Below are 17,962 nucleotides of genomic sequence, written 5' to 3' on the forward strand. Positions count from 1 at the left end.
CGTATGAGGTTGCTTTCCGATAAGGTGTGGTTTTTCGTTTTAATGTTAACTTTCTCTCTACTGATAAGAGTTGGGGTGTTGTAGAGCCTCTTTACAAAATTTGCAACGCCCCACAGTTTAATGCTTTGATGGGGTTGCAGTTACCATAGGGGTATCCGAGACCTCCAAGTAAAGGGCGGTATATAAATTCAATAAATAATAATAATAATAATAATAATAATAATAATAATAATAATAATCGGGCAATTTGGTGCGTAGATCAAATATTATAGACAAGCTTATTACCAAAAAAAAAAAGCCCTAGGCTTATTTCAAATATAATCCCACCTTGTAGAGCATTCAGTTGCTTATTAAACACTGATAAGTGGTATTCAGAAGTATGGAAGACTTTTAAAACTAATTTCTTCAAAGTCCCTAAAAAGATTGCCAGGAAGAAAATGGTTAACAAAAAAAAGAACTGTGATGACATGCGATGGCATTTAAGAAGACTGATGATGAACTGATTTGTCTTTCACAATAATATAACAGAGAGAAGTACTGAGAAATTGCTGTTCCTCAGGTTCCACTTTGGCATAGCAAGAGTTTTGACCCCACATGAACTGGAAGGTGAGAGGCATGGGGTGAAGCTTGGCTTGGGCTATCGTCAGGCCTCCTATAGTGACAAAAGGCTTTTGATTTCAGCCGGGAGCACCAACTGCTGTGGAGGAGTTTGGCACTCACCTCCCAAAAATGTTCAGCTGCTCATATTCCAGCCAGAGACTTACTTGGAGGACTCCTGTCCTTCGCTGACTGTTTTGTACTGTCCCTTCCCGAACTTTTCTGTGTCTTCAGCCAGCTTGGTTTATTTGGTAACTGTAAAACAAAGCTATTTGCAGTAAATAGCTTACAACATTTGTGCTTAAGTAATAGATGCTCTTTCCTGGTACTGGAGCCAGACTTTTATTGCAGGGATCAAAAGGCTGTTTTTGCTTTTGCTGTATCTTGTGTCTTTCTGGACACATTTCTTGTCCATTCTTGTAATTCAGAAACATTGGGTTCTCTCCCGCCCCCATTGTCCTGAACTTAGCAGGTGCTGTTTGCCCTTTTCATAGTGTTGCTTTTACGTAAGACTTAAAGCAAGAGACTAGGTGTTCATTCATAAAGCACATCCTGCAAGGTTACATGTCAAGGACAGGACTGGGGAACACTGATTTCTCCTGGCCAGTTGCCAGGCAGTGCCTTAGTGCCAGGTAACTGATAGGTGGTGCTGGAAGCTGTGAGATAGTAGAGCATGAGGCTGTTAATCTCAGGGCCATGGGTTCGAGCCTCACATTGGGCAAAAGATTCCTGCATTGCAGGGGGTTGGACTAGATGATCCTAGTGGTCCCTTCTAACTCTACACAACTTGGTGGTTATACTATGCAGGGTCAGTAGCAAGGGCATTTGGCTAACTATTTGTAGGACCCGCTTTAATTCCCTAAAACTCAAAAGCCTGGATACAGTACTTAATTTAACAAAACCTGCTACCATAAAATGTGTCAGCTGGCTTAATATCCTGTGACAAGCCTATGACGGAACACTTAAAAGCAGCACATTATTAATACTTGAAACAATAGTGGAAACTTATTTTGAGGGTTGGCGATAGTGTTACACAATAGCAGTGGGCAAAGCTGTCCAACAAGCCTGGTTAACGGAAATTGCAATTGATCCCATTTATCTGGGAGTAAGCTCTATTAAAGTTCTTGAGACTGCCTTCCAATTAGATATGTACAGGAGTGTGATGTGCAGAACTTTCTCCGTTGAATTTGACCTGGTTCATACCAGTGTTCATACAGCGCGGCCATTGCCTTTCACAGATCATGAAAGCAATTGTTTCCATCCCGGTTTCATTTATGTTGTTAGATCTTGGCTTTCTAACAGGAGAAGTGGATAGCTGCAAGTGTTTACCACAAACGTATGTGGATTATTGCTAGTACAACAAAAGGCACAATTTAAAACCAGATGTGGGGGAACACAGACACACTTCTCAGGGAGGGCTCCGGGCTTGGCATGTGTGTCCAGCTGCCTTTGCGTGTTCATTCATAACAAGGAACGATAATCACTGGCATTATCCTGCAAAAGTAGGTGGTGCCGTTGGGAGTATACAAGCTGCCATCTGCCCTGTAACAATTCTGTCGAAATGCTGACCCCATTTCAGCTAATGAAACATTAAATCGCAATCAAACAGCAAGCCTTTCTCACTTTCACCAAGTAATTCGTCGATATATATTTTTTTTCTTTGGCGATCACTCGTAGCTGAGTAAGATTGTCTTCCATAAACACGGTTTTCACAATGTAAGTGACTGTGGAGGCCAATTCTGGATCCATACGTCATTCCACAGTGGGGACATTGGTTTCCGGGCGGGACTTGATCACGATGTGGATTTGCCAAGCATGCCTTCCTCTTAGCACATTTCTCCCTTGCGCCCTGAGTTTGAGTGTCTTCAAAGCCCATGACACCTTTGGTAAAGGCTGTTCTCCAACTGGAGCGCTTGCAGGCCAGGGTTTCCCAGTTGTCAGTGTTTATACTACATTTTTTAAGATTTGCCTTGAGACAGTCTTTAAACCTCTTTTGTTGACCACCAGCATTACGCTTTCCATTTTTAAGTTTGGAATAGACTTGTATGCTCGGCAAAAATGCTCGTGCCCAATAATTCCCCCCCCCCCCGTTTCTCCTTTTGACATCTGTTTAAGAAGAAGTTGCGAGTGGGTGGGGATGCTTGTGAAAGGGAAATGTAAACAATGTTGGGCATTCAGATCTGGTATGCACATATCTCTGCCATATGACGCAAGAGTTTAACTTGATGAGTCTTTGTGTGTTTAAAGGTGAAAGTAGGTTTTTTAAAAAGGAATTTTGTGGTAGTGGAAGACTTCTTAGGCTTTGGTTTTGGTTGCTATATATTTTAGCTCAGAGATGGAAAACCTGTAGCAGCCTCCTAGCCATTGGACCACAGCTCCCATCTTCGGTTACCGGATGGACTTGATGGAAGTTGGAGTTCAATACAGTCAGGTAGTCCCTATTTTACCATTAGTTTTACAGGAAAGTGAGGTGACCAGTAGGAATGGGCGATATATCGATACATCGTCCAAAACCGCTTTGAAGCCACATCAGTTTCGCAGTTTTTGACCTGGCAATATATCGTGAATCGTGTGTGTGTGTGTGTGTGTGTGTGTGTGTGTGTGTGCTGTGCAAAAATCACAATGTGGGGAGAGCCGCGAAGCTAGTACGTTGTGATGTTTAGCTGGTGGGGCATCACAATGTTGAAAGCCAGATATCGCCCAGCCCTACTGACCAGAATTGCCACAGTCTGAGTATGAAACTGTATTTGCACAAATGAATTCTCTGGGAAGGTCGCAACTACCGGTATTTGTTTCTACGGCACTCCTTGATGAGGGAAATCGATCCTGTGTACAAATTTAGAGGGCTGAAAGCCTTCAGCCACCTGCTTTGCAGTAGGCATTTTTAACAATATTTTAATCGATGCTATGCAGTGGTGAAATTTAATTTACTATAGCCCATAGTAGATTGAAGCACAAGAGACGCAGTATTCATGGTCTGTTTAACAGGCTGAGACAAAAGTCAGGGATGTGGAGTTTATAAACAACAAAATACCAAACCTCATATACTGTATTCATTCTTGTTTTCCTTTTGATGGTGGAGATAGATGAGCCTAATTGCAACACACTGTTTTATATATATTGTTCAAGTCAGTCACAAAACAACAGATAGGAAGCAGTGTTCTTCAAAGCAGCGAAGAGACTGTTCTGCTGCCAAATGTCACAAGGGCTCTTCCATCGTAAGCTGTTTCCAGTTCTCAGCCACCACTTCCTGCTTCTCATACTGCGCCTTTCCTATTGCAGCTTTCCTGAATAAGAATGAATCGGGGGGGGGGGGAAGCATTTTAATTCTCCCATGCCACTAGCCTATATCATATGTCGCTTTCCATGAACTTAGTAGTTAAATTACGAATCTCATTTTCCACTGATAATCAAGAGCCACGCTCCCGATTGTATAATCAAGACTCTGCACGCTCTCCATAATTTGCACTGCACTGTAATACCTTATTCAGCCTCATCGCTGTGTTTCCCAGTGAATTTCAGCCCACCACAACTGATGGAAACTGACAGCAGTTCTGTTCATTCTGCTCAGAAAAGAGAGGAGTGGTGGGAAGAACAACAACTGAAGATTGGTATCTCACTGATGTGTGCAAAGCACAGTTTGGCAATAAAGCACATCTTAGGAAATCTAAATTTTATTTTAAAAGGACTTCCATGAGAAAGTACAGGTCCTCAAAAAACTTTTCTGGGGAAAGTCTCTTCCATAAAGCAGGGAAATTTGGACTGCCTGCAGGCTTGGGTGCTTACCGTCTCATAAGCCAGGGGCATGGGGCCTTCTCGTTCAAACACGGAGCGAGGCTCTAGCTGTGTTCTGAACTATGCAATTTGTGAGAAGTCACAGTGTGCCTTGAAGGGGCTGATGCAGACGCCAGCTTTCATTCTTGGGATTGCCTTGGTGTGTGTGTGTGATGCTTTTGGTCAAGAACGCCAGAGGCATGTAAGATCAGGCAGGACGACTAGTGGGGAGCATTGCTTTAGCAGCTGTATGTGTCCCTGATGGGTCTCGCATCTCAGCATGGCTATGTAAGCAACACTCCCATCATCTTTGATGTGGAATGAGCACATGACTCTAGCTATTGGAATCAAATGTGGCGATAAGAGGAAAGGGGGAGGTTGGTCTGCCAGGATGCCACAAACCAGTACCAAGAGATACGCTGGGTTTGATAGTCGCTGCTATCTCCAAACCATTGTGGGGCGCATGTGCGTGCATATTAACACTTTATAGACGGAGTGCAAAAATGCCAATGGTCTCTTTTCTCCTGGCCAGGTAACAGACCTCAAATGCAAAGCGCCAATTTTCTCCAAACTGGGCAGCAGAATGTGGGTACGTGTTTGCCCGTTTTATACCACCTACCCAAGTTTTTTTCCAGCTCTCCATCATTCTGTCATGCTTGCTGACAACGCTTCTCCAGTTAGCAAATTCTTTCGACCAGGTATCCTGATAGCTGCTGCCTGCAAACAGTAAGCAATTAAATGACAAAGCTGGCGCCTGTTAAGTAAGAATTCAAGCACTGGTTTCTTAAAAAAACATCATTTCAAAGTGCCATAACTGGGACTTCCCTCCTAAACATTTGACCCTTTCCTATACTTAGCATACCCGAGTAGCAATCGTGGAAAACCAAAACATTCGTTCAGCACGGCAACATTTCAGGGCATGCACACACAAGCACACACCTCACCCCTGCAAATACAATCAACTCTTGTGCAGTTTGCAAAACCTAAGAAGATGAATATGAGTTTCACATACAGAATGGATTGTGTGGTACTAAGAGCCCATATGTGTGGACCAGTGTTTTTGCTTCTTTTAACCTGCCCAGCATCAGGATTCCAGCTTTCCCCCCAGTTCACAACCTCTGCGGCCTTCTGTTGTGACCACAACCGATGGCTTGCATAGATACGGATATGCTTGTGGCAAAATGAGTCTGTGTTTTTAAGTGCCGCTAACCTGTATTTCACAAAAGGGAGTGAATCGAAATAAAGAGGCATTCTTGCGCTTCTCTGGGTTTACGCCGCCTTTATAGGTGACACCAGATCTGAAGTTCTGCCTTCTTAAATTTCCCAAAACATGTCACTCCTCGACATTGCACCCATTACCTTCAACAGTGATGTAGGATGTGGAGGTTTTGGTTCCAGCTTTGGAGATCACACGGCAGCAGTATTCCGAATCTTGCACTACAGCATCTTCCACCCAGCTTAGAAGATGCAGTCTTCCATCAGCCAGAGCCTGGGTCTGCTGGCTCACAGACGCATCCATTTTCTGTCCATTTTTTTCCCAAACAAAGTATGCATCTCTGGGCCCTGTGGAAAATTGCAGTTGGCTAATTACTATGACAGATGGTACACAAAGTCCCTTTAAAGCAGGCATTGGGAACTGCAGGTGACGATGCCTCACCTGGACTTTTCTCCCAGCCACACTCACCTAATGTCACATGATATATTACTACAACTAATAAGAATAGGGCCTCACGGATATAAAACAAAATACATTTTAAAAAAAGAAACAACAACCCAATAGCCGCCCCCCCAAAAAAAAACATTTTAAAAGGGTATAGGATGTCAACCAAAGGCCTGGTTAAAAAGGAACGTTCCCTGGGGAGAGCATTCCACAGACGGAGCCACTGCAGAGAAGGCCCTTTTTTGTGTTGCCACCCTCCAGATCTCTCATGGAGGAGGCACACAAAGGAGGGCCTCAGAAGATGATCTCAGGGTCCGGGTAGGTTCATATGGAAAGAGGCGGTCCTCAGAGTATTGTGGTCCGGAGCCATTTAAGACTTTATAGGTCAAAACCAGCACTTTGAATTGGGCCTGGAAACTAATTGGCAGCCAGTGCAGTCAGACCAGGATCGGTGTATTATGCTCAAACTGTCTTGCTTTGTTGAGCAACTTGGCTGCTGAATTCTGCACTAGCTGAAATTTCCGAACCGTCTTCAGAGGCAGACCTTTGCAGTAATCTGACCTTGAGGTTACCAGAGCATAGTCAACAGTACTGTATTTAGGCTATCCCTGTCCTGATAGGGGCGTAGCTGGGCCACCATCCGAAGCTGATGGAAAGCACTCCAGGCTAATAATAATAATAATATAATAATAATAATAAACAACTACTTCATTATTTGTGCCCCTCCGACTGGGTTCCTCCAGCCACTCTGGGCAGCTTCCAGCACATACAAAAACATAATAAAACATTGAACATTAAAAACTTCCCACTACAGGGCTGCCTCCAGATGTTTTCTAAAAGTTGTCTAGTTCTTTATCTCGACATCTGATGGCAGGGCGCTCCACAGGGCGGGCACCGCTACTGAAAAGGCCCTCTGCCTGGTTCCCTGTAACCTCACTTCAGCTTCGGCTGAACGATAGGGGTGGAGATGCTCCTTCAGGTATATATAGCCACAAAGGAACAATGCTGGAGCTTGGAGCACACTCCTGTTGGTTCCTTTGCAAGCGTAGCTTATGTTCACTGTCTTTTTCAAATGTGGAAACAGCTGTGTAACTTTTCCAACTCTCCTTAGGAAATGGAAGCATTTTGCAGTTTAGCAAAAACACCCTTTTTTGAACCTGGAAACTCATCTCTTTCTTTTTTATAATGAGATGCAACACTTCTCCCTTCAAAGCACTGGTCTCTTTTTGTGCACTCCTGTTTCATGTGATGCCTTTGGTCCAGCTTGTAAACATACTGTCGCTTTGCTATGGCTAGCTATCCTTTTATTTGAGCCCTTTAATTGAGATCATGATGTGAGCTGCCATGCTGTTTGGCAGGGTCAGCTCACAGTTGTACCAGGTTTTATTGGGTCTGTGATATTTTAGGGGTGTCAACGAAGCATACTGCACAGATCCATCACAAAATGTGTTATTCCCCAACACAATCTATGGCATTTGCAAGGGATTATGGGGTGAACTCAGATCACATGACACGGAGCAGCAAAGTGCGTTGAACACATAGGCCAAAGCACAGTACTCTGTAAACTCCTGCCTAATTTCCCATTTATAGCAGTAGGTGGAACAGGAAGCTATTGGGGAGATGTGTGTACATACAAGCAGAGGGTTAATACAATCTGCAAGGGGTGGGTGGGAAGGGGGAAGAATATGAAGGAGCTGCTGGATCAAATCCATCGCTCTGCAATTCTAAAGACACTATTGTCTCAATATTTTTTTTTTAATTTATTTTTATTAAAGGTTTTCTCAGTTTACAAAGACATGGGCAGTGTCTCTCATAGCATTTTTACAGATCAGTTTCAATTGTTGAGACATTGGGGAGGAAAAGGGGGAGAGCGGTAGATAAGTTTTTTTCAAAACGTCAGTCCTCTTGGAAGCCAGTCAAAACATATAATTCACACAACTCATTTTCCAAGCAGACTACCCAAAAGAAACAATCTGTTCCGATATAGCCTGCAGATAACTTCAGCAACCTACAATCTTTTTGGTGGCTTCCCAATTATGGACAGGCAATCTGGGGTGTGAGAGAGTAAGTGCTAGCTGCGTTGCTTTGCTGCTTTTCCTGTGACTGTCTCAGGAAGCAGGACTTGTCTCTCTCCTCCGCTTCCTCGAGCACAAACTCTAGATGTGTATTCATTTATTTTACGCAAAACGAAAATCTCGGTTGCAACACGCAGGTCTTTTGCTGAACCCTCTTGGTTTCACTTTATGGAAGGAGATGAATATTTCTTGGGGCTGTGCATGTACAAAGAATCCAATTCACAGCATCCCATAAAAACCTACCCTTTCTGTTTGTAGGAATGGAATGCTGCTAAACATTTTTATCTTCCTGACACCTTCAACTGTTTCTTTCTGATGGGCAAGGGAGCATTTCAGTGAACCGATATCATTTGCTCCCTCTCCCTGCAGCGATCTCCCCATTCATTCCAAGGGAAGAGACAATTCAGCACGGTTCCTTCATGGGCATGAATGGGGCAGCAGAGACCCACAAGCACAGCTGAGTGCAAGCAACATCTCTCAACCTTTCCGAAGATATCAAAGATCTCTGAAATACACATATTTTTTTCCGTATCAGTGGGCTAAGAAGCAACTTCAAGTGCATTGCCATTTTTATGAAAGTGTTGTTCTACTTTAAAATATAAGAGCAGCAGTTCTGGATGTACGAAAGGTGCAACTAATGCAGCATCTTGTTCCATAAAGAAGCTAATTATAATTATAATTAATAATAATAAATGCCAACCACATGGCTCTAGGAAACTGACATGGAAGGCATGAATGAAATAGCCCTCTCTTGCTGCTACTCCCCAGCCCATTTCAGTTCCTTGTATGCTTGATCTATACTTGCTCTATAGTGTATCACAAAATGCTATTTGTATTTATTTTTTAAGTGGGTGCAACATGAAATGGGATGGGAGGATAGCAGCATCTGGAGCCGCTTCTGAGCTTTTAACAGGTGCTTACTCTGACCTAAAGATACACAAGGTCGGTGAGATACGGGTGTTGTTGTTTTTTTAAAAAAGAAGAAGCGTGTGAAGCAAAGAATTAACAAGATCCCATACAAAGCTGTTATGAGGAGTCATTTCAACTACAGTTATGACCTCAGCAATTGCAATCCACAAACCAGCAGCCCCAGTTTGGATCGCAAGGGTCTCTACAGTCCGTCAAGGAAACAATCAGAACATTTTGAATACTTACGTTCCACTTTATCTCCTCCTTCTGGATGCTTGAAGGATCAAAGAAATCAAAAATTATAGGGTGCGTCAGTTAAAAGGCATGCAAAAATAATTAGTACATTGGGATCGATAAGGTATTCAGAAGAACATACGCTGCCAGCATTTTATTTTTTGAAAGTACAGAAATGCACAAATCACCAAAGAATTGATGCTTTTGAATTATGGTGCTGGAGGAGACCCTTGAGAGTCCCATGGACTGCAAGAAGATCAAACCTATCCATTCTGAAGGAAATCAGCCCTGAGTGCTCACTGGAAGGACAGATCCTGAAGCTGAGGCTCCAATACTTTGGCCACCTCATGAGAAGAGAAAACTCCCTGGAAAAGACCCTGATATTGGGAAAGATTGAGGACACAAGGAGAAGGGGACGACAGAGGACGAGATGGTTGGACAGTGTTCTCGAAGCTACGAACATGTTTGACCAAACTGCGGGAGGCAGTGGAAGACAGGAGTGCCTGGCGTGCTCTGGTCCATGGGGTCACGAAGAGTCGGACACGACTAAACGACTAAACAACAACAGAAATGCACAAAAGGGAAGGAAGAAATAACCTATCTGGAACTTGGAGACTTTGTGTGTGTTTTCCAGAGTTTTGCAGGGCACGCACCTTCTCTATGAAAAAGGCCGGCCTGTAGCTATTTCCATATGGAATCAGTATCTGACCCAGGAGACAGCTGCCTCAGTGTAAAATTCTATGCACCTCCGGTGAACACAAAGAATTCAAGTGACTTCAGCCACTTAGTGAGCCACTACTAAGCTTTCTATCAGGGTTCTGGTCCACCTTTCACAGTATTGTCTACTACACTGACTGATGGTGGCTCTCTGGGATTTCTGCAAAGGACTGAACTTGGGAGCTTTTGCATGCAAATAAGATGCTCTACCATGGAACAACAACCCTTCCCCAGGCATAGCCCCCATAAGAAACCCCCCATACAGATGCAATTTGGATTTGCAAATCTATGCACAAGAATAATACAAGATTAAATCCCACTGGTCACAATGGGACATACCGCAGAGTAGATTTGTATAGGATTATGTTACATTTCTTCCATTCGCTCAAGGCTCTTAATGCAATTATATTTTGCAAGTGCACAGCTCCCTCCTTATCAGATTTATCATCCTGTTTGCTATTATTCACACAGTGCCATCAATGTAATTGGCATTTCACAAAGCCGCCTAAGCAGGGAAAGGGGGTAGCTGACATGATTCACTCCCTGCCTCGCTTGGTTGAACACTACTTGTGTCTGTGCTGCTAAGGCATGTTGGAGAAAGGTTCCTGCCCCCTAGGGGTTAACTTAGGGATACAGGTGGCACTGTGGACTAAACCACTGAGCCTCTTGGGTTTGCCGATCAGGAGGTTGGTGGTTGGAATCTCCACAATCGGGTGAGCTCCCGTTGCTCTGTCCCAGCTTCTGCCAACTTAGCAGTTCTACAGCACGCCAGTGCAAGTAGATAAATAGGTACCGCTGTGGCAGGAAGGTAAACTGTTTCTGTGTGCTCTGGTGTCCGTCACGGTGTCCCATTGTGCCAGGAGCTACTCTTAGATCCGTCATGAGATGTCCACCAGCTTCTAATCACAGCAGCCTTCAAGCAAGCAAACTTGCCTTATTTTTGCTACCCATAGCATCCCACTGCCAGAGGATTGCCTCCTTCCATTCACCACTTTGCCTCCAAGTGGAAGAAACCTGGGCAGTGCTGAATGTCACATCCATTGCCAGGTGTGTCCTTGCTGGAAACAGAAAAGGGCTTTCCCCTTGCCCTGCCTTTATATCTGCTCAGTTGCCAAGTGCTTTTGTGACATCACAAGAAACCCACAGCCAATGGCAACAGCTGGGGAGGCATCGTCTTCATTGCTTTGAGCCTCACAATGGCAGGTGGACCTACCAGTGGTTGTGTGCTTGTTTATTCGGGACGCGGGTGGTGCTGTGGTCTAAACCACTGAGCCTCTTGGGCTTGCCGATCAGAAGGTTGGCAGTTAGAATCCCCACGACAGAGTGAGCTCCCGTTGCTCAGTTCCTGCTCCTGCCAACCTAGCAGTTCAAAAGCACGCCAGTGCAAGTAGATAAATAGGTATCGCTGTGGCGGGAAGGTAAACGGCGTTTCCATGTGCTCTGGTTTCCGTCACGGTGTCCCATTGTGCCAGAAGCGGTTTAGTACTGCTGGCCACGACCCGGAAAGTTGTCTGCGGACAAATGCCGGCTCCCTCTGCCTGAAGGCGAGATAAGCGCCACAACCCCATAGTCACCTTTGACTGGACTTAACCATCCCGGGGTCCTTTACCTTTTACCTTAACCATCTGACCTGAGAACTTGGGAGCGCACCTTGCTGCCATTACAGGACAGGCATTCCTTTCTCTGCAAGACTAACAACCCTGGAAAATCAGACTTCTAAAACACAAGTGTGTTCACCCTCCAACCACTGAAGGGGTCAGGTAAGAGCACTCCTCTCCCTCCTCCACTTTATGCTAATTGTGCAGCACCAAAAAACAGCCTCTCCGTGGCAAATGCTCTCTGTTGGGCCTGTAGTGTTTGAAAGGATTCACTATGTGGCTCACCCACCCCTGAATGAAGTTCCAGGCACATTTGGTATTGCAGTGTTTCATCTTGTAATGTGATGCAGGTGAGCACTTTGGGATGCACCAGTCCAGGTCAGAATGCTAGTTCCAGGAAGAGATTACTTTAGTGGCCTATTTGTACCTATTTTCTCCCTCCACCCCACCCCACCCTTTAAAGGAACACTATTAAAACCAGCCCCATTGTTGCAGGGCATGACATTTTCTCTAGCTGAAACTCTGACAATATGGCTGGGGGAGGGGAACGAGATTCAGGCCACTCCGCATGAAAGGAGACTTGTGTACAGTCATACCTTGGAAGCTGAACGGAATCCGTTCCGGAAGTCCCTTCAACTTCCAAAACGTTCGGAAACCAAAGCGCGGCTTCTGATTGGCTGCAGGAAGCTCCTGCAGCCAATTGGAAGCCCCGTCAGATGTTCGGCTTCCAAAAATAGTTCGCAAGCTAGAGCAGTCACTTCTGGGTTTGTGGTCTTTGGGAGCCAAAACGTTCTAGAACTAAGCCGTTAGAAAACCAAGGGACTACTGTGGTCCTTTGTGTGCCGCAGCTCACCAACTAGATAAGAGACCTGCCAAGTAGATTCTCTTCCCCACACCCATTCATGGCCTTCATGTGTCTGCGAAACATTCCTTTGGAGGTGCTGAGAAAAGCACATGCTAGCAAGCTAACCTACATGGTGAACCAGTGGACATTGATTTCTTGGGAGTTGCCACCAAAGCCCAGTAGCCTCTACCACTGCACAGTGCAAAGCTGTCCTTAGAAGAGAGGACCAATGTCCCTCCCAGGTGGTGAATTTCCTCCCACCTGCTGCTCCTAGGCTGACTTGGATCTTGGAAGCCTCAGAAATGTGTATCGTCAAGATTCATGGAGAACCTTGAATTCCAAGTGGATCCAAGTCTCAGGAGACTGAAAAATAAATTAATAAATGACTGCATGTTGAGGAAACTGGTTAAACCTGTGTATTGTTCCAGGAACCCAAGAAGAATTGCGGAATACTGAATGCTTGAAGATTATCTACTTCCTGCTACTATTGGGCAATAGCCAATATCAGTTGTACCCACAGCAGACCTGTTGAAAATGATGCCCTTAAATCCATTAATTTCAGAGGGTCTACTCTGAGTTTAACTTTGTTGTTTAGTCGTTTAGTCGTGTCCGACTCTTCGTGACCCCATGGACCAGAGCAGGCCAGGCACTCCTGTCTTGCACTGCCTCCCGCAGTTTGGTTAAACTCATGTTGGTAGCTTCGAGAACACTGTCCAACCATCTCGTCCTCTGTCGTCCCCTTCTCCTAGTGCCCTCTATCTTTCCCAACATCAGGGTCTTTTCCAAGGATTCTTCTCTTCTCATGAGGTGGCCAAAGTATTGGAGCCTTAACTTACAGGATATTTATTATTATGATTCATATAAAAAGCTTCCTTGGGTTAGTAATAACACTGGGACTGAGCAGAAGTGCAGATGAATGAGCCTTCTGCTGTAAAACTCTCGTTTCCAGAAAGTAACCCCTCTTGCCACAACAAACCCAGCATAGGCAATATCACATCACCTAACGAAAGCTTTGCAAGTCAGAATAAACCAAGAGGCGGCCAACGCCATCCTTCAAATTAATTTACTGCCTGCCCTATTTCTGGAGCTAATCTTAGATGAGGTCTCCCTGAAGGTCACTGGAAATGAGATTATCAAGGATGGAAATCAAGGAGAGAGATGTGAGTAGTGGCGAAGAAGGAGTGCCAGGTAAGCTGCCAGGAAGAATAAAGAGCTTAGAGAATTGCTGTTGGGCTGCGGAAATCTTCAGTTGGGTACCAATTCAGTGACATTAGCTGTGATCACCATTCGTGTGGCACACAAAGGAGCACAGGAGCCAGACCAATGGTCCACAGAGCTCAGCATTGTCTAAAATGACTGGCAGTGGCTATCCAAGGTTTCTCCTGGTCCTACCTGGAGATTGAATGTGGGGCTCTTCTGTAAGTGCCATCCCCCAGAGCTATAGCCCCTCCACATGTCAAAATAGAAGACATTTGGGCCAATTTAATAAAAATGCCTCAAGTTCAACCGGTGCTTATCACAGTCCATCAGGGGAAATAATTGAACCAAGACTACCCTATCGCCAATTCCTAATAAAGTTGTAAACAGCAAGATTTTCTAATAACTACTGTTATTCTAATAAAATTTTAAAAAATCCTTCCAGTAGCACCTTAAGAGACCAACTAAGTTTGTTATTCTAATAACTACTGTCCGTCTGTCGATGCATCATTTTTATTTTCTGTCGCAAAGGAAATCTTATAGACGAAGGCTCCAGAAGCACGGAAAGTGTGTATGTGTGACCACAGTAAAATTTAATCTCGGAAACGAATGCAACATCTGGCAGAATTCCCCCATGTTGAGCTCTGCAGCTTTGCTGTGAGCTGAACACGTAAGGATTTGCAACGCTGTGACTTTGAAGATCCTTTCATGCAAAACAAGCATTTGCTATGGCTTCTTGTAGCCCGGGCAGGAGGGAGAACTGGCAAGCCACGGCAGATCCCCTAAGTGGTGGGCAGGAAGTGTTTTTCCTGTGATCCTGCAAAGGCACGCCCGTACCCAGTTGATGCTTGGGATAATCTGTGCAATTGCAGGATAGGCTGCAAGTTGTTGTTCAGAAACCTAGGGCAAGAACCAGAAGAAACCAAGGGCCCAAGTTTTTTTTTAAAGAGAGACTGCAATACAGAGGGAAACATTTAAAACTCTCATTCAGCACACTCTGTGACTCTGTGGGAAGACAAGCACAAGCAAACATCATAAGGAGCTGCAGCAGGAGGCGCTCTGCTTGGCTGTGGCTTGAGATAACTGAGGAGCATTAAAGGGCTTCTGCCATGTCAGCTCCTGCCAAATCCAGCACGAGGGGGAGATGGCCTGTGGTCTGTGGGGGATTTCTAATGAAAGATTCTTGGACTCGAGCTTCCCTGCCTCCCCACCTCCAGATGTGCAATGACAGTCTTGGATTGCTGAGTGGGGAGGAAAACACTTTGCACAGCAGATGCTTGCTGGTCCTCTCATTTATTGCACAGGAAAGAATGAATGAGCCCAGGCATTAAAAATATGTCCTGGCCTTGGTCTGTGTGAAAGAGATTGTACAGTGGTACCTCGCAAGACGAATGCTCCACGCTATGAAAAACTCGCAAGACGAATGCGTCTTGCGATTCTATGGGTGACTCGCAAGACAAATTCATTTTGTGAAAAATCCGCCTTGCGAATCGCGGTTTCCCATAGGAATGCATTGAAATTTAATTAATGCGTTCCTATGGGCAAAAAAAGAAATTTCAATGCATTCCTATGGGAAACCGTGATTCGCAAGGCGAATTTTTCGCAAAACGAATTGACTCACGGAACGAATTAAATTCGTCTTGCGAGGCACCACTGTATCTCTTTGAGGTGGAACATGGCCAGTATTTCCAGTACTCAAAGTGTCCCTGGCTCGCTCAAGCTGGCTAAGGTGGGTTGCAACTCCCCTTCTCCTGCACCCCATTATTTGAAGTGGCAGCACCATCCTCCCCTCCATTCTGCCCCCTATGTCTCTTACTACTAACTTGCTTCTTCTTGTTGTTGTTGTTGCTTTTGCTGTTGCATTCTTCTGCTGCTCTCCACCCTCCTGGTGAACAGCAAGCAGGTCCTTCCTCAGGGTGAGGAATTGTGGGTATCGCATCTCAGAGACTGCCTTGTGAATGCTATCGTGAGCTGCCACGGTGGAGAAACACGCTCTTGTCCAGATCCTGCCTCGGAATTCCTCACTCTGTGGAAGGACCACCTGGGTCCCTCCTCATTGAGGAGGTGGGGTGTGGGTGTGTGGCAGAGACCCTTGCCTTGCTGGGTAGCTGAAGGCACCAGGAAAAAAAAAGGTAGAACTGGAGGCTAACAATGAGGTGAGCAAAGGGGTCAAACTTGCTGCCCAAAGACAACGGTGTCGTTCTGTGTACCCAGGCTCCCTTGTGCCCTTGGCGAGGAGCTGTATTGGCACCTCCAAAGTCGGGAGAGGCCATGTACCAGAGACCATGTTTCCTTTTGTGCTCCACCAATGACTTCCTCTGCAGCCGCCAGTGTGGTGTAGTGGTTAAGAGCGGTGGACTCGTAATCTGGTGAACCGGGTTCGCTTCCCCGCTCCTCCACATGCAGCTGCTGGCTGACCTTGGGCTAGTCACACTTCTCTGAAGTCTCTCAGCCCCACCCACCTCACAGAGCGTTTGTTGTGGGGGAGGAAGGGAAAGGAGAATGTTCGCCACTTTCGAGATTCCTTCGGATAGTAATAAAGCGGGATATCAAATCCAAACTCCTCTTCTTCTTCTGCTCTTCCCCATCATCTCCTTCATCAGTCCATCTGTCTGCCTGCTTAACTCCCTCCCTCTGCTGGCTGCTTTCTCTTCTGCCTCCATCCTCCCTCCCTTTTTCCTCCTCCTGCTACTCTTGCCGGCTCTTTCCTCCCTCCAAGCCAAGTGCTTCTAATAGTGCCACTGGCCCACTGGGGAGGGGGCCCCACAGGGCTGCTGCAATGCTCCTCACCAGCAACTAGATTCCTCTACCAAGGCATCCAGAGGAGCCTCGGTGCTTTGCCCAGCCTCCCAGAGCAGCAGAGTTGCCTGGGAAGCACGTGGACGGGCTCCTAGCCACTCGTGAGCCAGAGTGGAGAGGCAAGATTTCTCCACCATTGGCAGGGCCCAACTTACCCAGCCCCTACAGGTAGCTATGCCCTTGAATCTGCATCCCGATTGGGCCAGTCCTGGTCACCTTGTTCCAAATGGTTATTTATACTCCATGTCAGAAGGTTCCTTCTCTCCAGGGAGTTCCATATTTAGAGATAGAAAAAGAACCCAGATAACATGGAATTGGAGGTATGTAAGGCCCACACCAGACCTACAGAGCCTTGATTTTTACAAGAAATGTCACAAGTCCACTATTTTGTCCATCTCACATTCCTAAGAGCAAGAGTTGCAAGATTCTTACTCCAGTTCAATGAATCCAGAATTCACAATCCTAGACAGGGACTGAAATGATGACTCCACACAAAGAAGCAAGAGAAAGATTGAGCAGAGAAGTGCATTTAAGGGCTAAATTCTCTTTTGAGGCATCTGCCTTACGAGCTGAAACTGATAATTAAAACATGACAGAAGAGCTTTCTTGAATGCCAGGCAAAGTCAAGAAGTGGCTAGTATGAAGTCTAGGTCACTTGTACCTGCTGAAAAGCATTTTTTTTTTAAAAAAAGGTGCATTTCACAGGATGAGAAAAACTTATGGCTACAATTCTGCAAGGAGGAAGACGGCCACGTCAGCAAGTTTCAGACTATGCAGAAGTTCCATTTTAATCATTGCCTCTTGATATCCTTTTCAAAATTTTGGCCGAGAAGCCTAGCTGATACTGTGTTTTCTGAGTAACCCCCTATCTTAAAAGAAACAAAATGAAAAAGTAACCCGATTTTGCACAGTGAGCTACTTTGTTCAATTGCTTGTTATTTTGCAAAAAACTTAAGCAGGAATCAGATCTCTCTCGACGATAAGCTGCTTTGTGAAGGTTATAAACCACAAGCAAGCCGGGAAGAGTTGCCACAGCCTCGTTCAGGAATGTGAAACTCCACAGATAAATCAGGATAAGAAAACACAAGACTTGAGAAGCAAAGAACTCTGCTGGATCAGATGAAATGTCCACCCCCAGCCAGCTGCTTCTTCTAGAAGCGTGGAGAGATGGAGGCTACAAGCTTCTTCCATTTCTTCCCCAGCAACTGATATTTAAGGGCATGCTGTACCGGTGTACCCTCACTGCTCATTTCCTTCCGCTGTAAAGACTCTTTTAACTCTTCCCTTGTGTTTCCAGTTCTTTGATCAATTACTGACTTATAACAGGCGTCTGACGTCTTGTCCAAGGTCTGCCAGGCTTACTCAGGAGCCTCTAGTGAGGGACTTTATCAAAAGTTTGTTTGAAGTCTATGGATATGGTATCTACTGAATTACCTTGCATCTACATGCTTGATGCTTTCATAGAAATCCATTGTTTGTAGAGGCAGAACTTCCTCATGCAACAGCTACGCCAGTTCTTTTTCAGAAGTCTGCTGTCCCAACTCTTCATCCTGACTTA

The 17,962-nt window shown here is 45.3% G+C and overlaps 1 protein-coding gene across 3 annotated transcripts in view; it reads right to left on the bottom strand.

Moving 5' to 3' along the window:
- Window positions 1-3,598: 3,598 nt before the first annotated feature.
- Window positions 3,599-17,962, bottom strand: part of SEMA4D (semaphorin 4D) — a 147,114-nt gene continuing 132,750 nt past the window's right edge. For all 3 annotated transcript variants that reach the window (XM_035099543.3, XM_088652914.1, XM_088652913.1), the window contains 3 exons: window positions 5,731-5,934; window positions 4,991-5,088; window positions 3,599-3,884 (listed from right to left, as the gene is read on the bottom strand). In XM_035099543.3, the coding sequence (XP_034955434.3) occupies window positions 3,855-3,884; window positions 4,991-5,088; window positions 5,731-5,934 (332 nt within the window). In that variant the 3' untranslated portion in view covers window positions 3,599-3,854. The remainder of the gene's footprint in view (window positions 3,885-4,990; window positions 5,089-5,730; window positions 5,935-17,962) is intronic.

The sequence above is a fragment of the Zootoca vivipara genome, chromosome 10 (genome assembly GCF_965207765.1).
Source record: "Zootoca vivipara chromosome 10, rZooViv2.hap1.1, whole genome shotgun sequence".
Taxonomy (NCBI): Eukaryota; Metazoa; Chordata; class Lepidosauria; order Squamata; family Lacertidae; genus Zootoca; species Zootoca vivipara.